General features: G+C 42.4%; 1 protein-coding gene across 2 annotated transcripts; it reads left to right on the top strand.

Annotated features, from left to right (window-relative positions):
• Positions 1 to 3,894: 3,894 nt before the first annotated feature.
• LOC8043427 (mucin-5AC) lies at positions 3,895 to 24,026 on the top strand. 2 transcript variants are annotated; one of them, XM_029981530.4, is made up of 7 exons: positions 4,144 to 4,268; positions 7,464 to 7,618; positions 17,604 to 19,013; positions 20,079 to 20,213; positions 20,966 to 21,100; positions 22,053 to 22,229; positions 23,589 to 24,026. In XM_029981530.4, exons 2-7 carry the CDS (start codon positions 7,468 to 7,470, stop codon positions 23,615 to 23,617), a joined length of 2,037 nt encoding a protein of 678 aa, XP_029837390.3. In that variant the 5' UTR covers positions 4,144 to 4,268; positions 7,464 to 7,467; the 3' UTR covers positions 23,618 to 24,026. The 2 variants fall into 2 exon arrangements, with proteins under 2 accessions (XP_002416343.2, XP_029837390.3); XM_002416298.5 differs by lacking the exon at positions 17,604 to 19,013 and having other exon boundaries at positions 3,895 to 4,268.
• The last annotated feature ends 1,450 nt before the right edge of the window (positions 24,027 to 25,476 follow it).

The raw sequence follows: 25,476 nt of genomic DNA, 5'->3' as shown, positions 1-25,476 counted from the left end.
GAGCACTTAGAAAATGGTAATAACCTTCCTTTTTCTTCCTGTTTTGCCCCAGCAGGACGCATCTTATCTCAAGCAGATATTTTTACAAATGAAACATAATGGTGGCTGACCTAGACTTGATATTCTTAAGGTGCCTTCATCCCTAGATATTCTGGGCTTGAGGATAGAGTGAAATTCGCGAGTGGGGCCATAGCGCGGCTTACTTAGAACTCTACCCTTTGCTGCCCGTGGGATCAGTGGACGTCTATCTGGAGAACACCGGAGTAAACTGCAGTCGGTTCGTGCTCCGTGTGTTTTTGAACGGCACCAAGGTGCACACGGCAAACGTGCGTTTACATTTCCTTGTATTAACCGACGTTCTAATTAATTGTTGTTATGAATGTCCTTCTTTTTCTTTTATTACTTATATTTACATACTGGAAACTTTTTTTATTCACCAACGTCTCAAGTGAGGCTCGAACTGTTCAGATCCAAAGGAAGAAGAATATCGAGACAAACCTTATTTATTATTTAATTATCACCTTACTGTTACAACTATATTTTGCTATTGATGACTTCCACAGCTTCGCGATTTAGACAATAGAGAATTTTAGTAGATCGGTTCGATAACGATATCCGATACTTCGCCGCCGTCTTTGCGTATGCATCATATCGTTATCGGGTACCGTTATCGCGGGTAATGGAGGTATCGGAAGGATCCACTAAATCTCTCGAATAGCAGGCAACGGCTGCAACGACGAAGCTTTGCTCTACATTCGAGGTAGATAGTACTTCCCTTGCTTCGCTAAAAAAGCTCAATGCAGAGCATGAAGCATTCGTGAGGAACAATAAGGCACTCCCATCCAGTGCCTCAGCTCAAATGGTGTTCAGCGTAGCAGTCGGCATACTGAGTAAGAAATCACGCGAAATGTCTGACGAGACTTTCGAGAGCCAGCTGTTGCACAAAATACTGAACGTCATTAAATGGAACAGGTGGCAACAATAAGAACTTTAATAGCCCTCTCCTCTTTTTCCCTTACTTGAGGACAATAATGTTAAAAGTAACGCCACGAAAGTAACGGATTACTTTTTGTGGTAACGGTCAGTTACTTTTATGAGAGTGTAATTGTAATTGTAATAAATTACAATTTAGCCTCGAGTAATTGTAAATGTAATTCCTTACTATTTTTCAGTAACGTGTACAAGTCTGGCCTCAAGTACGACCGCCCATAGAGTTATTACAATGAACGCTAGAGGCTCAGCTGGCGCTAGTGTCTATGGGACTTCCGGTTGCAACTTGAAGCAGACAGCATACAGTCTAGATTTCCAGCCTCCCTGTGTATTCCTATGGGAAAACGCGCGTGAATTTTGTCTCTTCGCCGGAAAAGAACATGAATAACTTTGGTCATTTCGGTTGTACCGGATAGTATGTACCTTTATTGGTATTGTGAGAGTGTAATTGCTTTAGTTACAACATTTTTCTTTACTACTGAACGATGTTAAACTTCGCTCTATTTCAGGCCCAAACCTCTGTTGCAAGGAAGGTATGTAAAAACGAGCGACGATTCTAAGCAACCTAACGATCGAAAGGAATATAGAGTGTGTTCAAGGTTTTCTAGCATTTCGGTGGTGCTTATATAATGCAAATATGCCCGTCCTGTCATTGGATGAAAATGACTCCGTCGTGCATCTTGACGATCGATTAAAAAAACATTCGAACGCAAAAAATAAAGCATGTGAACTACGAAAGGTGTGTCTTTTTATTATTTCCTATGTCGGGCACTTTTTATTGGGCACCTGCTCTCTGACTCCTGCAAAGATTTGAAGCGTGCGGGTGATGGGTGATGATTTGAATTCCCCGAACAAGCATCTTCGCACATATTCATGAGGAGGAATGAAGCAATACTTATTTATTGCAAATCAGACTATATTACATGGCATTCAATTTATTTTGATCGTCCGCATGCACAATGAGTTACTTATCCAGTGTTAGTGCGTAGTTCTTGCCGTCTCTCCTGGTTTTCCACGTGTCCTTCGTTCGTTTGGCACGTATATCCCCCATGCTGGAAAGCGTCGACGCCGTGTTCGCGCTAACAGTGTCCGACAGTGCACATAAATACGCGTACCAAGCGGTTTTAGCACCGTTTTTCATGCCACGAACTTCAAATAAAAATGCTGTAACTGACCAATTATTTCGTCTGCGTGACTGAGAAATGTTCCAATGTGCCTAGTACGTACAAATTATTCGTGATATTTGCTCTTATATTCAAGCGCAGAAAGAAAATGCACTCGCTTTTTCTCATAGAAATGCATTAGCGGAAGTCAATTTCTGACTGCTTGCTGTCTGCTTCAAAATGCAACAGCACACTAGCGCCAGCTGAGCCTCTAGCGTTTATTGTAATAACTCTATGCGACCGTCTATGTTAATCCTTTTGTCCACTTTTTTTTTCCTTTTTTTTAAACATGTCTTAGTACAATAACTTCGTTCTAAGAAAGACAGGATTTACAGTATTGAGGGAAGCTCAATTCTTCGACGATGATCTTAGTACGCACCTTCGACCATGTTGATCAAAACCGGAATAAGACAACGCCAGCGACTCTGACGTTACCATGCCTGATGTGACGTAACGACACAACCAGCCATGCATACTTGCGAAATTTGGCGTTAAGTTTCGCATTGACGTCCATCATTGATTTAACAAATATTGGGGTGCCTTTTAATGAAATCAATATCGCGCATGACTATATTTAGGGTCCCTCTACGTGACTAGCGCAAAAACGTAGTAACTTCCGGATATCATCGGACAATCCTGACGATGGACTGCCTACATCATTTCGAGTGGACGGAAGACAGCTATCGCTCTAAAAAAAAAAACTGAAAAGCCACAGGAGCTGGTAAAAAGTCTGTTTGCAAAAAAAAAAAAGCGTCGTGACGTCAGTTCCTGCCCCTGCGAGTAAGGCGGCGATTCCGTCAACGCTCGTCTTTGCCCTCGCAGCCAAATTAGGAGATGGACTTGGGGGCGGGATTAAGGGATCAGCGAATACGCGCGAGGATTAGAGGACGCTGAGCGAGCCTCCCCGGCTCGCCTCAGGCTCGGGATTACGCAGAGAGGAACAGCGACGGGCTCGTCCAGGCTCGTCGGCATCTCCAATGCTCGTCCCTCGTCGTCGCTGCGCCAGCTGCGCGTTCAGAACGTCCGGAAGACAGCCCTCTCTCCCTCTCTTCTGAGAGTGAAAGATAGCCCCCTCGCCTTCTTACAGAACCGCAGCAGCAGAAAAACGTCGCGTTGTTCTTCAAAACAAGAACTGCAGGGAGCAAGGTCGTTGTACGTTCGAGACAGCGACAACCAGTCTATGGACACCGGGACAGTGGCTTCTTGGACGGCTCCTTCGCCACAGAAGGATAAACAATAAAAATAAATGAAGAGAGGGGGTGCGGACAGAATGGGAAGAGGGGGAGAGGCGGTGGGGAGATGAAGATGTCAATCTTCTCATTTCTTACCGACCGCGGGACAATCAACTCCACAAAAAAAAAAAAAAAAAACCTTTGTTTTTCTTTTTACTTCCTTCAAAATATCACGACAGTCCCAGCGATAACTCATCCGACAGTTTTCTTCTTTTCTAAACCCGGCTGGCTGCTATAAAAAAAAAAAAAAAAATACAAAAGAAGTTACCATTTATACCCTCAATAGCCGAACGTTTCTTTCCTCCAAGAGCTCATACAACGTAAATGAAAGGGCTGAAAACCCCAGAAAAAGCCCCACTTTTGCTAGAAGAAGCGAAAACATAAATGAACAAAATGGTAGAGATTTCGACGCTGCGAACGAGAGTGCGCCAGTGTGCCGCGCGGCTGCGAGAGTGCGCCTGGCGAGGCTCGGATTCTTTTCCTCCCCGCTACCTCCGCTCCCATCCAAAACCTTCCAATCAGCTAATAATAGACGTCTAAACAGACCGGAAACGTCACAGCTCGGTTTCTAATTCTGTCCGACGTTGCCTTTCTCCGTACCCGTAAACTTGAAACGAAACGGAGAGCCCTGAATTTAGTCGTAGTCGGAGCCAAAACACAAGCCGCCCTCAAAGGCGTCTATTTGGACACGATTGATTCGGACAGAGCCGTAGGCGAGCAACCGGATTGGACCGGTTTGTGCGAGTGGGATGGGATGGCGTCGGGGCAATCCCGGTAGACGGCGCTGCGCTCGGGATCGCTGGATTGCTCCTCGGAGGAACGTCGCCGGACGTCGCTTTCCCCACGGCACATAGAAGCTGAGAGACGACAAGCAGAGCTCGAGGTAAGTGTTTGTTTCCTTTTTTTCTTTAAAGACTACCTCCATATTTAGTTTTTAAAGCTCAATCAATCCTATGTTAAAAGCTACATTATCTAAGCTGCACACGCGCACGAGGCCGTACTGATCAGGTGCTCCGGAAAGCTGTTACTTGAATGCTTCCCACCGATGGAGAAAGATACTTTGGGATTCGGGATGGATAAAGCTCTTTTTCTGGGCGCTGCTTGCTCATTCCATCACTGCGTCTATTGCTCTCGCACGATGGTTGTTTCGTTGAGAGTGAGGTTCGCGGTTCCTTTATTACTAATTTGCTTATCCGAATTTATTTTTAATCATTTCGTTGTACTGGAGTGAAGAGCGTACATCATCCCTTATCAAATGAAATTATCCATCGCGCTGTGCTGCGAATTTTGTTTTATAGTCGTAAAATAGCTAAACTTCTCGGAGTACTGGCATCTATAAATGATTCGTCCGAAAATTGACATCTATAAATGGTCCGTGTGAAGTTCATAAACTAGTTTTACGCCCCAAAGAATTACAAGATTTTTTTTTTTCGTTCAAATATGTATATTGTAACTTTTTTTTTAATTTGTGATATAAATTATTGGTGTTTTATTTTGATACTTTTCTAGAGACGCAAATTATGAGTTGCTAATTTTTTTAATGCGGCGACAAAAAAAAATATTTCTCATTAAAGGATGTTGCTGTGGCGCCAGACAAACAAATAACAGAACGGTAAAAAGCACCAGAAGAAACAGGTTCCATATTAATGGCGGCGTCACGGACCTGTCAGCCATAATTTAAGACGCATCGTTGGGTTGTCCAAAGACCTAGTGTTTTGCTGATCCCCCATTGAATGTATAGTCGTTGAGTCGCTCGATCATATATTAGCTGGATGTACCCGAGTGTCTACTTAGCTCGAACGCAAGTAGAAAACAAAACTCGGAACTATTCAGATTTGGTTTCGGTTTCCCAATCTTGCCTATTAAATTTTGTTTAGCCTATGTAGCTTTCTTTTTTTTTTTCTCCGAGTTAGCAAATATTTGTGCTAAAAACGCCCCCTCCCCCCCTTTTCTTTTTTTTTTTTTTCTAACAAACACACGCAAAAAAAAAAAAAATAGAGGAAGAAATAAAGAAAGGTATTAATGAAACGCGCCGAGTGGACAGTGTGACAATTAAAGTTGCCCCCGAAATAACTAGAGTATCACGAATAAATATAATTATATTTTTCTGTTTTTTTTTTTATATTTCAAAATCAAAAAGCGTTTAATAATTACTTTTCAAAGGCAAATTATTAAAGTGTACATATTAGGCTGGCATATATATATATATAAAGAGATCCTGCTAATTTAGTTTTAATTTATCATGATGCTGCCATCAGCTCGAACAAGTCGCTAGTTCATTTATTACGCTGGCAATACTTAGCGTCTGGTAGGCAATCTTAGGCCATGAGTACAAGACTCTACAATATTAGGAAAACTAATTCAAAGCTATTACGCATAAGAAACAAAAAAGAAAATCGTATAATAAGCAGATTTTTTTTATCAAAGCTCGGAAAAAGGTTTCTCTGGGTGTTAATTGGGGCACTTTGGCTAGCTAAATTTGTGCGATGACTTCTGGGCTAGATTGATGACGCAGGATCACTGCGCCACCAATTCACTCGCATCAAAACACATGACAAATCTTCATGTGCAACCCCACTTGTTGTGAAGTCTCTAATGGAGCCAATTTGTTGCTTCCTCCCGCCATAATCTGGAGGGAGCTTTCGTTGGGGGATGATAACAGCCTGCGAGGAAGCAATTAGTTCAGCTTGTAGTATCGCACTTTGTTTTCACTTTTTGCGAGGTCAAGTTGCTGCAGCCCGAGATATCAAGTTGTCTTCTGTTGTGGTGTCCTTGAACTCCAAGGGGGCTTTGCGCAAGACAGATTTCACAATCTCTCATCATCACGTCCGCAAGCAGCCTCGGAAAATTGAGGTCCACTGACCGCTCCTAGCTCAGACCTAAAACTGACTATGGCCTGCTGCTTGTTCATTTAATCCACTTTAGGCTGATGCGCCATTTCCGTGCGCATGTGAGGCAGAGAGTGTTTTTTTTCTCATGAAGAACGGCAGGGCCTGATTGGCTGACTAATCATGCGTCTTTTCAAGTGCTAGTTCTAACAGGGCGATACTGCCATATCCTATTTTTAAAAGCTGTAATGTGCTGTGTCAAGAAAACAAAATAAAATATATTTCTTTTTTTTTATTTACAAAAATAATTTATGCATTGCCGAACGCTTATTTTCTGCTTGAACCAGATGCCAACGCTTCAAAACTATCCGTTATCACATTCAAGAGTTGTAAGTGATTTTCTGAAAATTTCAATGTTGAAATAGAGCTTCTTTCCCATTGAAATGCACAGCTTATTTTTGCCGTTAAAAAGCTGTAATTTTTTTAGACACCCTGTACAACCATACCGGTGGCAATCAGTTCATTGAACGACATTTTATCGGCACTTAATTCATCGATAAATTGTTTCATCGGCGGATTGTTTAATTAACAGCTCAAAATAATTTTTCATTTTTTGTAAACAAATTATAAACTTTTTAGAAATAGGCATTTTTTAAAATCACCCGAAAATCATGTGTGTTGGTTACTGAGTGTCCTCCACACTCCTTGCAGCCGGGCCACAAAAGTAATTTTATGTTTGACATCTTCATGCAATCGTAGAGCTGAAATGTAATTGTAGAACAGTTATCATTCACGTTTTTCGTCAGAATTTTGGTGACTTCATTCCAAACATGCAACTTAACCACTACGTTCAAATCGCGATGCACACTTTGCTGGCTGATTAAGACTAGATTTTGGCAACATTCTAGTTTCTTCCACATTTTTTACCCTGGAACCGTTTCTTTTCCCTAGGTTTAAGTTAATTTGGCTACTCTTGACAGCCAGACTTGAGTCAACATTCTGAATTAAATGCACGGGACACACTGAACCTACCGCCAGACTGCACAGGCTACAACACAAAGGGATACCAGCAGGAATCTCATCGTGAAATGAGAAGCGCAGAAAACGTGTTTTGTGCACTTTTTATCTCATCATGAAGGAATACCAACCCCTTCTCTCGTTTGTTTAATGGAACCAAAGCTTTACCAATATAACTACGCTTGACTCAGAGGTGGCACGACTGAGCCTTTATCTCTGCGTTCCTTCCCTAGGGCCATGCATCGCGCACTACTCCTGGTGGCTCTGGCAGCCATTGCTGCCAGCGTTGCCAATGCCAACACAAGCCACGACGACCTCTTTGCCGAATCAGATCACGAGGTGGTCTACCGAGTTCCCCGTGGAGCTAGGAGCAGTTCCAGGGGTCGAGGTAACCTCTCCAGGGCTTATCATTCAGCTCAATGTTTTGAGCTTGTTCAAAGCCTCCATGAGAGTTGCTTTTCTTCCACTCTTAATGCCTTCTCTCTTTCACTATCCTTTAGAGTTGGGAGAGGATTATCTGCCTTGCAGAAAACCAAGGTTGTATGTCAGCATGCTGGGGCTATATTTATAGTTTCGAAATGTGACATTCTGGGCATAGGCTGGGCAATGGGAGTGCCTTCTGAATTCAAACTTCCAACGCTTCTCGGAAACGAATTCGGAGGATGAGGACTCATCATCCAATGCTCTGTAAAGTACACCAGATTCTCATTATTTCAAACTCCAGGAAGCTGCAAATTTTGTTTGAATTATCAGAAATTAATTTAAATATGATGCAAGATAAAGTTATGCTTTTTGATATGAATGGCTACACATACAAAGCAGATATTTTGATGATTTCCTGTATACATACCTACTGATCATAAGTAGGTATGCCACCATAAAACATTGGTGAAATGTATAAGTTTATTCATTCCTCAAAAGTGTTTATCGTGAACTGTAAGACAGCACATGACACCTCAAAACAAAATTAGGTTTGTTCATCCAACAAAAATGTTGTCTACTGTGAAGCGAGCTGTGCAGGTGTTGTTTCTCTGCAATGCACCAGTGCTCGGTAAGAAGCGCACTCAAAGGGGCTCAGAGAACAAAAAGTATGAATTACACGAAAATGCCGTTCGAATTAAGCAACTTATACAAACATTGAAAACATAGCAGAACAACCAAAATCTCGAAATTTGTTTGAATTACCCAGAAGTATGAAATATCCAATTTTGAATTATCGCGAGCCTACTGTACCTGCGGTTTGAGTCTGAGACCGCAAAAAGGTTGATTGGAAGCAAGTTCACGAAGATGAAATCCAATCGAAGAAAGGCAAGTAACTTTTGTTCTAAATATTTGCATTTTATGCTTTCCCAATCTGGACAGCTTGCAAGCACTGTATATGCTCCCATTAGATATTTTAAAAAAATAAAGCAATGTGCATTGACTTATTGACTCGACTGCAAAAGGGTTATATGCCATGCATGATTTTGTGAGATTGTTTTGGCAAATTGAAAGCAAGCATTGGTGTTAATTATAATAGAGCTATCTTGGGTTCTAAAAGATACAGAAGACAGGATGAATGGTTAAGTGAAGCGTGAACATAAGCGAGTATAGTAGTGGACGCATATCAGAAATGATGACCCAGCATCGTTATAACAAATCTGGCTGAAGGTAACAGCTCTACTGGGATAGATATTGAGCAAGCCTCCGGAATTCTCTATATTCTTTTTATATAACTTCTGTTATACTCAGTTGTAGAAGTTTCACTTAAATAATGAAATACTGCCTGGACTTTGTGAACAAAACAGATGTACCGAAAAGCAGGCTATTTTTTCATCTAAAAAATTATTAAGCGCATAATTAAGCTTCAAGTGTAAGCAGTACAGATGCTTTTTGTCCCTGGCACATTGTAATCTTCAAGCCAGTTGCTGCTTTCCACATATCCTCTTGTATGGGTTATTTTATTCTCTGTTACAGTCCTGCTCATCGCTGTGCTACTCCCTTTTAGTATAGTACAAACTTTTTTTAGCTCATACATATAAATAAGTGGAAAAACAAAATATGTACTGCAGGGAAGCGACACAGCATGTGTGGGCATGAATGTGCATGTGCATGTGTGAGGGAGTTTGCACTGGCTATTAGCAGGAATTGCAAACACTTGGTTTAGAGTAATTTGATTTAGTCTAAAGGCTAGAATGCCATGGGAGGTGCAAGATAAGACTGTTGCTGTCTCTTGACTGTGTTTCTTATAGGCAATGTTTGATTGCAAATCGCTGCAGTGTTAGTACTCTTGTAAATACTCTTTGCCGAATATGCTGCCTTTTTACAAGGAAATTAGCTTCAACAACTGTCGTAGTCTGCTCGAAGTGTGCCAGTGCAGAAGTTGCTCAGCTATGTTTTTCTCTTTTTTTTGTTGATGATTCTTGATCTGCTTCCTGCATTGCCCAACTGGGCTATTTGCACTGGCTTTCTGCCAGTGCAACTTGTCAGCACTGGAGATCCTTGTTTTATCTTTAACTGCTTTCAAATGAGCTGTTGCTTTTGGCACTGCGTCTTTGACTTCCTCGTGCCCTCCTTTGCTACATACAAAAAAACACATTTCATAGATAAAAAAAGAAAAAGTGAAGTGAAACTGGTTATTAGTTTCCATGCTTCACATCTTGTGAAATAGAAAGGAAAGAAAAATAATGGAAAACCATAATGTGAAGGGAAAAACTTGGAGTCACATCGCTCAATATGTTTGAGGGCTGTGCATGGTAAGCAGAATTTTGCATAAATATATGGCAAGCATGCAAAGTTGACATGATCATAGTCACTAAAAATTTTGAACTTACACAGTCCTGTATAAGCATAGCCATCGCATGAAGATCAATTACACCCCCTCCACAGAGATAGCCTGCTACAAAGTTTATTTGCTGTTCAATCTACTGGCATCCGATCGAGAAAGTAAAACTGTTTTTCACCCCACATAAATAAACTATACATTGCGAAATGCTGAAGCTCTGCGACGACAGGGGTGGTAATAAAATGTGAAATTTTTGAGAACATGACATGGCCTTGATCAAAGGGTAAAACAGACAAAAATATTTTTATGAGCCGACGTCCACCTAGGCTTAATGTTTGTCACACCAAGAAATTACATTTCGACGCCTGTGACATTTATTTCAGTGAAAATGCTCGTCAACAAGAAAGACAGTCTTTTCTGACTTGCTGATAAGTTTGTTTCAACAAAATAAATGACACAGGTACCTACAAATGGCACTTCATGGTTTTTCTATAAATGCATTCAATCCAGCATCCACCTAAAGTGAAATAAATTTCATTAATTGTAAAAAAATTAAAAATCCAACATAAAAAAAGTTGGGGCTGCAATCCACGCTATGAAGGTGGTTGGACAGCAAAGCTGTGGTATCGCAGCTTCGCTGTCCAAGAGCAACGATTTGATTGCCCACTGCATTATAGACCCTTTTTAAAGCAAACGCCACCAGGTAGTGTTCCAGTCTTTGAAGTACCAGAGAACTTTCGGTTTATAAAAAGAATGAACAAGGGCCATCGTAACACTGCTGCTTGAAATGTAGATGAAACATTTAACCATCCATTCTCCAGGTGAATGCCAAAAGAATGAAGGAGTGCGAGATCTGTTAAAATGTTTAGAGTATTCTTGTAAACCAACTTGCATCCTCGAAGATGTAATTTTGTGCAGCCGAAGGGCCTCGTTCAATCTCCAACTTTGTTGTCTGTGTAGCACTTATGCTTCTAGCACTGGTGACATAAGCAAGCTCAACAGGCTTGCAAAGACGGTGCGACCGGAAGTCACTTGCGATGCAAGCGTCAGTGCAAGTTTGTAAACAGCAAAAGGGTCTATACCAAATGATTGATGAAAGAAAAGTAAATGCATTGTACCAAAGCTTTTTTTATGTATGAAAGACTTTGTATGCTGCCGATGTAGCTTATGCGACCGCAATCTCTGCTGAAAAACGCATGCGGGGATCGTTACCCGCTTATCATTGTTCCCCTGCGCCTCATAATCTATCGCATGGTTTTGACACTTGTCTTGCGGTATTCTTATTGAAAAAAGTGTGAGAACCACACGATAAATGATAAGGCGCAAGCATGGGTTTTCTGTCGACGAACACAAAAAAATCCCACCTGCAAATTATATACAACTTCGCTGTAAAAAAAACAAAAAGAAAAAAAAATCGTCTAAGCAGGAATTTTTAGTTCCAATATTATAATTTAGTTACCTAAACACAATTGCCTTTCGGAAAGGCTTGGAAGTAGGGCTTCTTCCTATGCCACTGGCACATTGCAGGAAAGCGATACTGACTGTGCATTTGTGCAATGGGAAAAGTACACATTGAGTCAAATGCAACATTGATGAAATCATTATTAGAAAGTTAGGAGTATCGACACATGCCCACAAGTATTTTGAAGACTAGTGGTTAATCGGGACAGTCGGTTAATCCTGAAGTTTCAGCCCAAAAGGAAGGTTTGGACAAACAGGCTGGATGATAGAATGTATTGTTCAGCTTGTTCGTCCGCATCTTTTTTTAATGCCCTTTCCAAACTTTTTGTTCGTAACTGTGCCATACATTTTTAAGCGTAAACACCTTTACAACTTGACAAAAACATAGGCAGGAATGAAAAAATTATGAATCGGGCACCATGAAGAAGTCTCTTAACATTCTGGCAAAACTGCCACCAGAAAATTTGTGCTCGAGCTATTCACTGAAGCCCTCCCGTCTATGCTTCGGTGTTCCTTACAATGAAGCTTTGCTTAGAAAACAACCATTCAAATTCAAATTCTTTTAATATTCTTTATTTACTTCTCTTCATGTAGAGAAGGGAGACAGAGAAAAAAGTAAATCTGTTGCTGCTTGACGATACCCTGCCTCCCCGCAGCAGCAGAGAGCATGTGTACATAAACGCAATATTTTAGCCATAAAACTTTTGACTCAAAAGATAAACAACAGGGGGTAGGGAGGAGAGTGGTAATCGATTGACCCAAATTTTTAAGAATCACAAATTCCATGGACACTCCCTCACAAACATTGAATGAACACTTTGCCAGGATTCACTCAACACTTTTACATTCAGTTCAGTCAAATGATATAAAAAACGTGGCACTGTGAATTTCAACATGTGATTATACCATAGTTCATTCTAGAGTGTGGCACTATCTGCATGTCTACACAGCAAGTCTCATAGGCAACCTCCCTCAACCTAAGGTTGGAAATCGATACGGATACATTTCCATTTTGCCTGAGAGACTTTTTTAATGCAAGAAAAAGTTTATAATAATACTGATTTGGAGCTTTTACAATATCGAATGTATTAAATAATGGACTGGTATGAGTATCATATGCAGTACTACATCTATTGTGAACAGCTTTTTTTATATAGAGTATGCATTAATTTAATGTTTGTGGCGGTCATATTCCCCCATACTAAGAGGCAATAATTATACTTTGAGTAAAAAAGGGAATTGTATATAAGAAGCATAACTGAAATTGGGATGATATGGCAATATTTGTACACAATACCTGCAACTCTGATAGCTTTTAGCATGTCTGTTGTACAGTTTCATCCCATGACATGTATCAATTAAATATAATTCTCAGAACTTTTCCGCTTTCCCCTATATTTATACAGTGTGTTCCAAGAGAAAGAATGGAGGAATAAAAACAGTTTGTATTTCGTGATCTGAATAAGACGGCTTTGGTTTCACTACAATTTATTTGCAAAGAGTTTGAACCTGTCCAAGCATTCAACTTTTCCAAGAATGTATGTGTACTATCTATAATCTGATCAGTATCAGCACCTGAAAAAAATATACTGGTATCATCAGCATAGATGATGAGACTTACATTGTCATCAATATTTGCAGTATCATCGATGTAGAGATTAAAAAGAAGTGGTCCCAGTATACTTCCTAGCGGCATGCCGGCGGTTTGTGGCCTAAGGTCAGAGTGTTTTTTTTGTTTATTACAATGCACTGGTAGTGGTCACAAAGATAACTTCTAATCACATGCAAAGCAACACTGGGAATACCGCACAGATACAACTTTTGAAGTAATGTAACATGATTGATGCGGTCAAAGGCCTTCGAAAAATCTACAAATACTCCAAGAATTAGCAACTCCTTTTCAATATTGTTTACATAAAGTTATTTTTGTTTTAACAAAGTAAGCTCCATAGGACAAGCCTTCCTAAATCCATATTGACTGGGCATTAGAATGGAAAATTTTTTGCAGAAAATATGTAGCCTGTGATGTATTATTCTTTCTAGACCTTTTGAGGATATGGGTACAACAGAAACAGGTTTATAGTTTGCAATGTTGTTTTTATCCCCAGACTTATATAACACAGTCACCTTTGCCACTTGCATTTTAATGTGAAGGCATTAACTGTCCCATGGAGCGAACTGGCATTATCAGCTTTTGAAGCCGTGCCAAACAGCCCCTAAATTCCCCTGTTCCATGTAGCAAAGCCTGCAGTCTGTAGCAAAAAATTGATGGATAAATTCCCATCGGCTGCCACGCATCATAGTTTCAAGGAACGCCACCCCACAGAGAAGCCTTCTCCATGGTGCTACAGCCTCCGCCGAGAAGAGCAGAAACGGCCACTTCTGCTCCTCTCGGTGCCAAGGAACATGGCGGCGCCTGAGGCATCTATATTGTCGGCGGTCGCAACCTGGGCAGTAGCGAAACCTGGCCGTCCACGCCAGTACACTGCAGGCAACTAAGGGAGCGGAAGAACGACATTCATGCTTTCACATTCACAACTGATAAGAAGTGCTCAGGTGTCCTCAAAATTTTTTTGTAAAAAAGTTCTATTCTCAAGTGCTAGATTAAAAATATGCGTTAGACAAGGAGCAATCAAATGAACACATGTTTGATTGACTTAGTGTGAAAATCATATATATCAGAGCTCTTACTATTTTTAAAATTTGGAAAAACAGAAAACATTTTGTCTTTGTCAGTTGAAAACAAAGACAGACTATGAGAGACCCTCTGCACATACCTCACGGCATGTGCACAGTGGACAAGTGAAACAAAATGATCATTGAACTTTTGCGCCAAAGCAGCTCCTTTTACGGTGATACCCTCAATTTATATCTCAGTTACCCCATCTGCGTGCGACCCTTGTTTTATTAATCCATTTCATTTTTTCCATACAACATCTGATCTCATTATCTTTAAATAAATTTTCAAAATATGTGCATTTGGACTGCCTTAAAGTCTTTGTTAAATGATTTTTAAGTTTCTTTGATGCAAACAAGATGTTAATGTCTTTAGTGTGTAAAAATCTGTGGTAGTGCACATTTTTTAAATTTATCTTTCTCTGTGTTTTAGGCGTAACCCAGGGTTTATGACACTTTCGAGGAAATTATTCAATTTGTAAGAAAAGCAATGATGATATATAATCTTAAACATTTCAAGGAAACAATTAAACGCTTCGTCGGCAGACATGCTAAACAGTACCGCACTTCAGCTTTTAGAATTTATCTGTTGTTCAAAAACATCAAGGTTTCTAGTGCTTATATTCCAAAAAAAAAAAGTCTGAGGATCACATATCTTTTTTTAACTGTAGTCCACATTAAAAAGCATGTGTATTGGAAGGTGATCACCAGTAGTTTCCCTGACCATGCCAGCAACTATGTCCGTTTCTGAAACATTTGCAAAAAATAAATTCAGCAATGCCTTATTTCTAAGTGTTATCCGAGTAGGTTGAAATACAACATTAAAAATTCATGATTGATATAGAGAATTTTATATCTATATGATTATATAGATATAAAATTCCTTGACGTGGGAAGACACAACCATGTCTATATTGAAATCCCCAGCAAAAATAGACATTCAATTTAATTTTACAAGTAAACTTAAAATACCCTGTGAGAAACTCGAGAAAGGAGGATATACTACCGCTTGGCAGGCGATCGACAACAAAAAAAAAAAAACAGTACTTGCATGTTGTAAAGTTAATATTTCATAGTCGTTTGTACTAGCTGTAAAGTCATTAGTAAATGTACAACCCAGACTTTTTTTTACATGTACACATACTCCCCTCCTACTTTATTGGTTCTGTTTGCACTAAATATTTCATAAATCTGGGGCCTATCCACTTCACTGACATTTTTATTCCCATGTTTCAGTGAGCATAATAACCTCAATTAAAATTGAAAACCTTTTAAAAATATATTTATAGTTCATCAAACTTATTCCATATCGATTATACATTTAGCCGAAATAATGAAAAGGGCACATTCACCTTGTTTCCAAAAACGTTTTGATTTCACTTCACAAGGAACAGGTTGTGTCATTCATAGCAAAAAGAAAAGAAAAAGAAAAACCATTCAAAAGAAACCACCAGCAGCAGAACTATTCAAGCGTCTGCAAGTCATTCAGTTTTCACTATACATGTGCTTGTGCCCCATGTTTCTCCCTTACCAGTACTTTTCCATGTTTGTACCAAACATATTGGCATCTTTGACGTTTGAGACGTTTTATGCTTGTCCCCTCCTTCGTCTGTCATCTCCAGTTTCTTCAAATATGTGTATTGGTATTGTTTTGCCTTTGCCCATTCTGTCATTTTCCAAAGAAGTGTGTGTCCCTGTTGCGTTAAGTTTTCCAAGAGATACCGTAGGCTCTGCTTCAAGCTCACTTCAAATTCGCCTATTTCTCCGGCCACAAGTCCCATGTTGCTTGGCTTTCTCTCCTTATTGCCCCTGAAGTGCACCTAGTGGTGTTTCATCTGCTTATCATTTGCTATGCTTGGCAGGCATATGCTGCTGCAAGACCTTTCAATCTCTTTCTGGTGATAACAAATCAGTGCAAGTTTAAGTTACACAGTGCTCAACACTTATAGGTAAATGTCCCACAGAGAATAAAGAATTGGTCCATAAAAAATGAATGCTTTCATTATCAGTATCTGTTCAGCTCACATCACGAGCATACCAGGATAAATTGATATCTCTTGATTGCAAATGTTTTTTTGTCTAATTAAAAAAAAAAATTAAGTGTGCTTGTTTGTACAGGATATATGGTACATCTAACTGAGGTTACACATGTTACCTTTAATGAAATCAGCTTATTACAATTACATGCCCATTTAATGCGACAAATTGATCGCTAACAAAATGGTGCCAAGCTGTTTTCAATTATATCAATTCATATGTGAATCTTGATTTCATACTATATTATAAATATTAGATGAAAATCTCTGGAGCTGCATATTACATATATATAGACAGCTTTAACATAAACGAGCGAGTTATACAGCTATAGCTTGTAAGCAACAAAGACATAAAAATAAGGGACATGAAATGAGCCAAAATGTGCTTTTAAACTCCTAAGGTTTTCCGACAAGCATTCAGCTTTGCTTCAAAACACTTCAAGCCGACAAATAAAAAGAAACGAGCCCCGTTAAAAGGTTTTACACTATACAGGGTACTGGCACAAATATAGATTATAAGTAGGGCAAAATAAGACAACATACAATAAAATACTGAGCATGCATTTCAGGGGTTCCCAGATATCGGGCGTCCCAGTAATGCACACCCACTTTGTTGGTTGCAATCTTGGGGAGTGAATGGGGAGGGGGGGGGGGGGGGGGGGGGTTGCTATGAGAGACATAAGGGCTCCGAGTGCCAGATGGCCCAGCTACGCGTGGCCCAGCTATGCGTGGCCCAGCTATGCAACTGGGAGCAACAACGCAACAAAAATGTAGAAGGGGCACATGAGAGGGTACACTCCACCAGGAGGTGGAGCCCATCCTCTCGTGTGCCCCTTCTACATTTTTGCATTCTGACATAAGTGCCCACCCTCTTGTTTTCTAAGATTATCCCCAAATATTGAGTGGGTGCTTGCTCGTTACCAGTAGTACTTTCATTTCTTTGATTCAGAAGTTTTAGTTGTGCATTAAACTGAAAATATAGCTGCAGATTATTAAGTTTCAGCTGTTTTCAAGGCCTCATCAAGTAGCTAACATTTTGAGAAATTTGCATCTACATCTTGAAGCTGCTCACGATGTGGGCCATCAGGCTCTTGCCACTCGTTAGATGTTCAGGAGCAGATGGAAGCGACTCTAATATAATATGCTGCTCTTTAACATCAAGTGTTCAACATTTGGCATCTGTGGGAATTGGAGTCAGAGGTCTCAAATCCTTAAAAAGTGACCACCTAGCTGAAAGGAGGTGAACAGGGGCTTCAAACACATGCATCATGCACACTACGATAAACGGCATCGCTGCTTTCCGCCCAGCTTGAATGCTTCAAGATGCACGTCGCCTGACGCTTCAAATTTTCGGGACAGCTTTTACGAAAGCTTGAGGCGCAACCGAACAAAACCACCGATTATAAAGCCAGCGCCCTTTTTTCACCTTTTTAAAGGCTCCAGCTCATCATCTTCATCACGCTCCTCCTCATCATCTCGCTCATCCTCAAGCAGTTCGTCTGCCTCGAGGCCAAGTCAATCCAGTAGCCACAGTTCATCTGTTTGGAAGCCAAGCCAACCCAGCAGTTCATCCGTCTGGAAACCGAGCCAGTCCGGCGGCCACAGTTCATCTGTTTGGAAGCCAAGTCAACCTAGCGTCTCCAAGCCAAGCACTTCCGGGTTTGACTCGCCTTTTTTTGCTGGCCACAAGCCGGCTCAGCAGCCAAGCGTTGCTCCTGGCTTCAGACCCATGATCCCCAGTGCTCCACCAGCTGAACCTTCTTCAGTCAGGATCCCAGGTCACATGCCAAGTGCACCTGGCTTCAAGCCTGTGGCATTCCCAAATGCTCCGACATTTCCCCAAGGAGGCAGTATGCCATCAGCCCACTATCCTAGCCATAACCAAGGTCACGCACCCAACTTTAAACCTGCAGCTGTCCCAAGTGCTCCCACAGCTGAAGAACTTGGCATAGGATCGAGCCACTATCCAAGCCAAAAGCCAGATCAGAGACCTAGTGCTCCTGGCTTCAAACCTGTGGCTATCCCCAGTGCTCCCACAGCTCAAGGGCCTGGCATCACGAGTCATTATCCAAGTCACCACCCGACCCAAGCCCCAAGTCGTTATCCCAGTCACTACCTGACCCAAGCCCCAAGTCGTTATCCCAGTCACTACCCGACCCAAGCCCCAAGTCATTATCCCAGTCACTACCCGACCCAAGCCCCAAGTCGTTATCCAATTCACTACCCTACACAAGCCCCAGGTCATTACCCGAGCAACTTTCCAGTAGTGGCGCCGGGCCATTACCCCAACCCTGTTCCAAGTCATTATCCAAGCCACTATCCAAGCCATGGCCCGGGTTCTTACCCAAGTGGTTTTCCCAACCTTTTCCCTAGTAATACCTCACCCCACCACCCAGGCTACATTCCAGGCAGGTCCCCAAGCCATGGCACAAGCATGCTTCCAGGAGGTATTCTAGGCATGATCCTAGGCAGCTCGCTTAAGCCAGGCAAACTGCCAAAGCCAGGCAAACTGCCAAAGCCAGTCAAACTCCCGAAGCCTGGCAAGATTCCAAGACCGGGCAGGATCCCAAGGCCAGGCAGTAACCCAGGGATTGTTCACAGTCCACTTCCGGGTGGCCTTCTGGGCCCGATTCGCCCTTCGAAAAAGTCCTTTTTCATTGACCTTCTTCTGGCTGCCATGCTGTCCAAAGGCAAGCTTGAACACCGAAGACGCTGGGCAGCCATGTTCGGTTCGCCTCAGAGGATTCGCTTAGGACGGAGGGTGCACGGATCCTATGGCAATGTAACATGGAACGGAACGATGGCCGACACTCAGATGGGAAACCCCAGCGATGATGCCTACGTTGGTAAGCGGTGCCTTGTGCTTCCGTGTGGGTAAGCTGCAACTCCGAGATTTGTGCTAGTAAAAAAGACCACTTTATTTAAAATAAAAACTACAAGGGGCTCAGTATTGCTGTCTGCCATTTGAGCACTTGTCAAGCGGTAATGGACATTGTGCACTCCAACATTTAAAGAATTAAACTTGAATAGAATGTTTGTTATCACCAGGTCATGTGATTGAAACTTGCAGATGACACCATTCAGAAAGAATATCATTGCAAAGTTGTGCAATTGTGGTAGCTTAAAGGCAATAATAACAGCCTGCAAACAATTGGTTCTCAGCAGTGTTTAAAGTAAATATTGCAATTGTTTATTGATGCCAAATGCTGCCCTGCATGCAAAGCCATGCCATAGAACAGAGACCCATCAAATTTCTTGGTTTAGAATATTTCTACATTGAACCTCAGCTGACTTTGGGCTGCCCGTTTCTAAATTTGATTTTTTTTTTTTTTTTTTTTTAAGTTTCGCTATGTTAGCAGAACTCCTCAAATAATTTTGTCAAGCAAAAGTTGCCCGAGATAGCATGCAAGGGCAATAGGGAGTTTCAGAAGACCATGTTTTCCTAGAATATTAGTATAGAAAACTCGCCTTGCCACTTCCACGACCGGGATTGGGAGTCTTTTGTCAATGTTTGTGTCTCTTGCGTGAGCCCCGATTGATGAACAGCACTATGCTTGAAAAGTCGTAACCAGACCACTTGGGCATGCATGCTGGAGAGACCTTGCAGTAAAATATCCCGCTTCCGCAAGTACCTTTATCTCTGACCACTCCTCACGTAAATTGAATGAAAATTTTTCAATATTTTCTCGATCACCACAATTCCTCCGCGCTCGAAGAAACTCCCCGAGAAGTCCCCCATTTCCGAGGGTTTCCATAGTGCACAAACAGAAGCTCAATCGAATGCGTCGTTCCTACGTCCATAGCACAAGGGCTGCGGACTCTGCCAGCGAGCTAGAAACAATTCAGTTTGTGCCACTGTCTATTTTGGGATGCATGTAGCACAGTCTACCCGTTGGTCTGTCTGTGTGCAGAGGAGTGCCGCTACAAAAAGGAGCCTTGGGAGGACTGCGACCGTGCCACCAACACCCAGAAGCGCAAGCTGGTGCTCAAACGAGGCAGTGGCAAGTGCGAACCTACCAAGGAGCTCACCCGCAACTGCAAGAAAGGTGTGCATGGGGCGCGACCCCCAGCGAGCCCATAGAAAGCAAGGCCTGCAGCAAACGTCGTCACTAGTGGATCCACACAGCGCTGCCTAGCTCGCGTCGCCGCCAGCATGTCTTTGAAGCGTCTCACGAGCAGTAGTGTGCGGTGATGCCGTCTGCTGCTTGGGGCGGATCCACTAATGACAACATCGTGAGCAGGCCTCGTCTTCTAGACGGGTTTGATGCAAACTTCTGCACAAGCACTAAGGAAAGTGTAAGCAGTGCTCGTGCGGAGTTAGCCACGTTGCTAAGGCTTCCGACGCGTTTTAGCCGACGTCAAAGTCTTCATTTTACGCAGCAGCCGGAATGCCTTCCCGCCGTCTAAAATGCCTTAAAATGGCATCTGGTGTCTCTGCTGTAGATGGGGCTTTTGGTTCCTATAGCATGACTGCTAACCGGGAGTCTTTAATGTAAATTGTTATAGTTGACCTCAATTATAACATAAGGTGGCAGCCACAAGTTTGCCATACGTTACGAAAGATACCGACGCTTTCTTCAGGGAGAAGGAGACGGCATTCAATTGTATTTTTGCAGGATGTCCCTTCTCAAGATAGTTAAATTTTAAGCTAAGAGCACCTCCGTGTATTCCAGCAACCTGGCACGTGCAGAAGGGGCTGCAAGAATGTGCATCACCCTAAAGTGAAAACATAAGCAAGCCGAGAATTTATATCAAAATGAAAGGGAGAAACGGACAAATTCCCTTTGGTTCCTCGCAGCATGCAGATACGAGAAAGGTGCGTGGAATCCGTGCAACACGACAGCCAACACGAGGACTCGGGTGGACAAGATCAAGCCCCGCAGCGACCCCACCTGCGAACCCAACCGCACCGTCACCAAGAAGTGCAAATCCGGTATGTCACATCCCTTTGCTCAACCGTTTTATATAAAAATGCTGAAAAAAATTTAATTTATATATTTTTCCTAACTTCTCAACTGCCTAGTTTACGCCGCACAACCCATTAAATCCGAATGTGATTTCATCATAATTTAATACGTGAAATTTTAGCAACCAAGTTCTAGCCCCTCATGGCCACTTTGGTTGCCACATGCACAAAGGTTAGTGTAAAGGCCCATTCACACACTTTAATCTGCTTGCGACCGAGCTCTTGGATCTCTAACGATGAGCACATCCTGGCACCATCTATGAGGTGACCCTGGAAGTGCGATTCACTCGAGCGGAGGTTTGGCGATATTAAATGTGTACATACTATCAACAAGAAATGAATGTTTTTACGTTTCAAAGGTTTTTCGAGCCAAGAAAGAATGCTGTTGGAACACAATAAAAACGGAAAGCGTTTCCCGATAGATGGTGCCAGTGCGAGAGGTTTTAAGGCACACAGGTGTAAGCTGTACTTCTATCTTTTGCCATGTGATCACACTCTCTCGTGGATACCCACGCGCAGAGAGTGGGGTCGGGTGATGGATTTAAGCTCAAAGGCGGCCGATTCGTCCGGCGAGTGCGTAGCTCCTACCACCCCGTCAGCCTAGGGGTGAACAGAGTATAGTGAGACCGTGTGTCACACAACGTGCTTTGGGTACCTTGGACATGTCGCAGTGAAAAGGCGGAGAACTTCGGAGGAAAGAAGGCAGAAATAGTCCGCTCTTTCGAATTTTCGTACCAAAAAGCGGGCTTTTGGCTTCTTACCTCCTTTCTTTTGAACATTATGCTATTAGTTCCAATCTAAATTCATTTATCCTAGCCCAAATTTAATTTCATGGCCCCTTTAACTACTCCTTACAACGGTCGTTGGAGCGATTTGTGAATGTGACGGTGCTCGATAATCTGCTCCGGTGGTACCGCAGGACTGGGCTGCCGCTACAACCGCAGCGTGAAGTGGAGCGAGTGTGACCCCCAAACGCTGACCCGGACCAAGACCATGCCCCTGGTGAGCGGCAACGCCCCGGGCTGTGAGAGCCACAAGCTGGTCACCAAGCCCTGCCGCAACGCCGACCGAGCCGCCAAGCGCAGGAGCAAGCAGGGTACGGCACGTGCGCCCACACTAGCTCCGGGGTCTTCCTCCGGTCCCCTTCTAGACACGTAGCCAATTGGCCCTGATCTACGAAACGGGCCTGGCGACGATATCCTCGTGCAGCTTTGGGAATGGTGGTTTGAATCGAATAGTGCCGCGTCATTCGCGACAACGTCCTCGTGTGGCGACGTCGTAGTCGCCGACGGATTGGCAAGTCTTTGGAACCTCTGACACGCGCTCTGTTGAGGTGCACGAGACGCGCAACTACTGTGGGAGGTGGGAAGCTCGCACCGGGGGTGGGACATTTCCTTCCCACCCTTCTCATTTTGTCAGCGACTGCAGCGGACCAATTGAATAGCTCCGCATCATTCGTGGCCTTTGCAGTACGACGTATCGATTCTCTTTCAAGCACTTAGGCTAGGAATTATAGTGCACTACACTCCCCTAGACAATGCCATCAGCGGTGTGATACTAAATGTTTCAAGTTAAAGGGATACTACAACGAAATTCCGGCGCTAATTTTTTGGTCTCTATGTGTTCAAAAGAGCAGCATCACATCGAACATACCAATATCTTGTTAAAAAAGTCACGTAAAGGAATTTTAAAACAAATTAAACAATTAGCAAAGAGCACCTGGTGGATGTCGCTAACGCCTCGCTTGTAATGCCCGTCTAGGAACCTTGACAGCTAGTGACGGAGGTTGTCTCGCCTCCAGCCACGAAGAGAGAAGAGGGGAAGGGGGAACTCCTGTCTTCCTGAGGGTCCCTTTTGTGTGTCGCAAAAGTCGCTATTGTCCCCCTACAAGATTACAGAAGATTAACCCGTCACTTAAAATTCTTACAAAAGCAGCCGCTTCAAAGGCTGGAATGACTAGGCCACCCTCTCGACGTCAGCCTCGCCGTAGCTTTGGTCGTCCTAAAATGACCAACGTCACGATTGCGTTGGATGTTACGTGGTCTCCGCTGGGCTTTCTCCGGGCGCTTGCCAGAGTGGGCCGTTTATAACGAAAAATACAGCCACCAGGCTCAAAATACAAACGGGCGATTGTCATTTGCGGATATTGTGGATCATATTCAACCTATTTTTGAACACGACGGGGATATTTCAAATTTTGTTGAAGTATCCCTTTAAAAAAGCAGGGGGGGCTTCCTCTTCCAGGAACAAACATTTTGTTTAATGTCATTCGTTGTTTGGCTTGCTCCGTCGACCGCAACAAACTGTCCACATGCTATGCTGGAACGTAGGTGCACGGGCCTCGCTCGACAACATTACTATTCTTAGACTAAACAGGGCTTGTCAGACGAACCTCGTACTGCGGCAAAAAGTCTTGGTCAATGGTGAATTAATATGCTTCTGTTCTCTCCCACAGATGAGGAAGAGGAAGAAGAGGAGGAATAAGATCAGCCTCTGCCTTTTTGTGTACTTTGAGGGGTGAAAGTACTCCACAAATCGGTCCCATTTACCTTCTCCCAGTTTCACAATTGCAGTGACTGGTCACAACATTGAAACATTCGTTTTGAGGGGAGGGCTTTGGGTTTGTTCGCAAACATTTGTCGCTGTGCCAGTTTCAGCCGCTCAGGCTCCAAAGAGATGGTGATGACATCCTCAAGGCACTACCATTCATTTTTCGTGCGTAAACTTGCTCGTTGCTGGTTAAATGGTTTGAGGGGTGGGTTGTCGCGAGTTTTCCGTCTTCACTCGATAGCTTGCAAAGAACTGTAACCTCATCGAAATCGCGGTGTCATAAAATGCAAGTTTCCAAACTCAAATGCTCATAAATGTAGGTCAATGTAGAGTTATATACAAAGAAAAAAAAAAAAAAAAAAAAAAGCAGTTTCAGACATTTGCGTTTTTGCAAGTTTGCTTTTTGCGTTCCAGCGTTACGACCCAAGTCCTGACACTTTTTAAGCCCGCGTTCAAATACCGGTGGCATGGATGAAACAATTCCCGGTTTGGGGACGGTGTAAATTTTTTACATTTTCATCGACATGAATCGCCCTTTCATACCTGTGGGTCACAGCACAAATTTACTCAACTGTTTGTGGTGGCAAAAACAAGAACAATTATAGCAGTTCAATCTTTTTTTGTTCAAGACCTTTTTTTTCAATTGAATGCCAGTGGCTCTGTTCTGCTAGGGTACAGCCAGCTTTCCTCGTGAACCTCCCTTCCTTCTCCCCGTGTGCTACGTGTTAGGTGTACCTGTGATGGGTGTTTTTCGGTGTCTGGACAACGAAAATATGTGCCAAGTTGCATTGCTTCCTCTCAAAATAAGATAATAAAAAAAAAGCCTTCAACAAATGGTGTTCATTATTACATTTCATGAAAACACGCTGCATCTTTAATAGAACTTGCAAACTTCCAACTGAAAATCCTTGAAAACGATGGACAACATTCTAGCGTTTTTAGTCACTGGTTCTCAAAGTAGGTGTCCACAGACCCAGTAGGGTCTCCAAGGCCTTGCAGCCCAGCCTTAAACCATCAGACCAAGCTGAGCAATACAACTTTTTAAATTTTTTTTATGATGTTTATTTTTTTACATAGCTAGAGAGACCAAACAATATGTGCCCAAGTAGGGTTCATTATTCTTCGTTTCAGAGCTTCAGAGTTGGAGTGCACCAGGGATGGGAAAAATACTTTAAAAAATGTATCAAGTACAAAATACTTCAACAAAAATGTATTTAACTACAAATCCAATTACCAAATTTTCCAGACTTTACATGTCTAAAAGTTAGAGAATTTACCCATGCAGACTATACAAGGATGTTTTTTCTCTTCTAGATCCTTCACTGTGACAATACGTGAAGAATTTTATGAATAACCGCCGAATTCACAAACTTCACTCCAATTGAGGGGACCCTCAGCTTCCTCGAGTTTGTAACAAAGAAGTGCCTTTTGAAGTTCCGTGAAATGTAAATAGTGCATCATAGGGTTTGTGCATGCCACCTAACACGATACAACATTTTACAGTGAAGCTGTTTATGGCTAAGGTTCCATGGAATTTTTCGTGTCATGACCAAAAGCTCTATGCTCGCTTCACCGCACGCCTTCCCGGAATAAGATTCAAAGTAATTAACCAAAATTAAATGTTGACAAATGCACCTGCAAGATGCCCTTTGTTTTACGCTCATACTTTAGAAGTTACTGCTGCAGATGCTAGCATGTGGAACACCATTCCCTGCATTCTCCTTGATGCTTGGGTAATTTAGCAATAGGTCTATTCAGTAGATTAGTTATCAATAGGCACCATTTTCAAGATC

The sequence above is a fragment of the Ixodes scapularis genome, unplaced genomic scaffold (assembly GCF_016920785.2).
Source record: "Ixodes scapularis isolate PalLabHiFi unplaced genomic scaffold, ASM1692078v2 PGA_scaffold4__175_contigs__length_147842914, whole genome shotgun sequence".
NCBI lineage: Eukaryota > Metazoa > Arthropoda > Arachnida > Ixodida > Ixodidae > Ixodes > Ixodes scapularis.
Note: the sequence above shows the minus strand (reverse complement) of the source record. Positions and strands in the feature narration are given on the sequence as shown.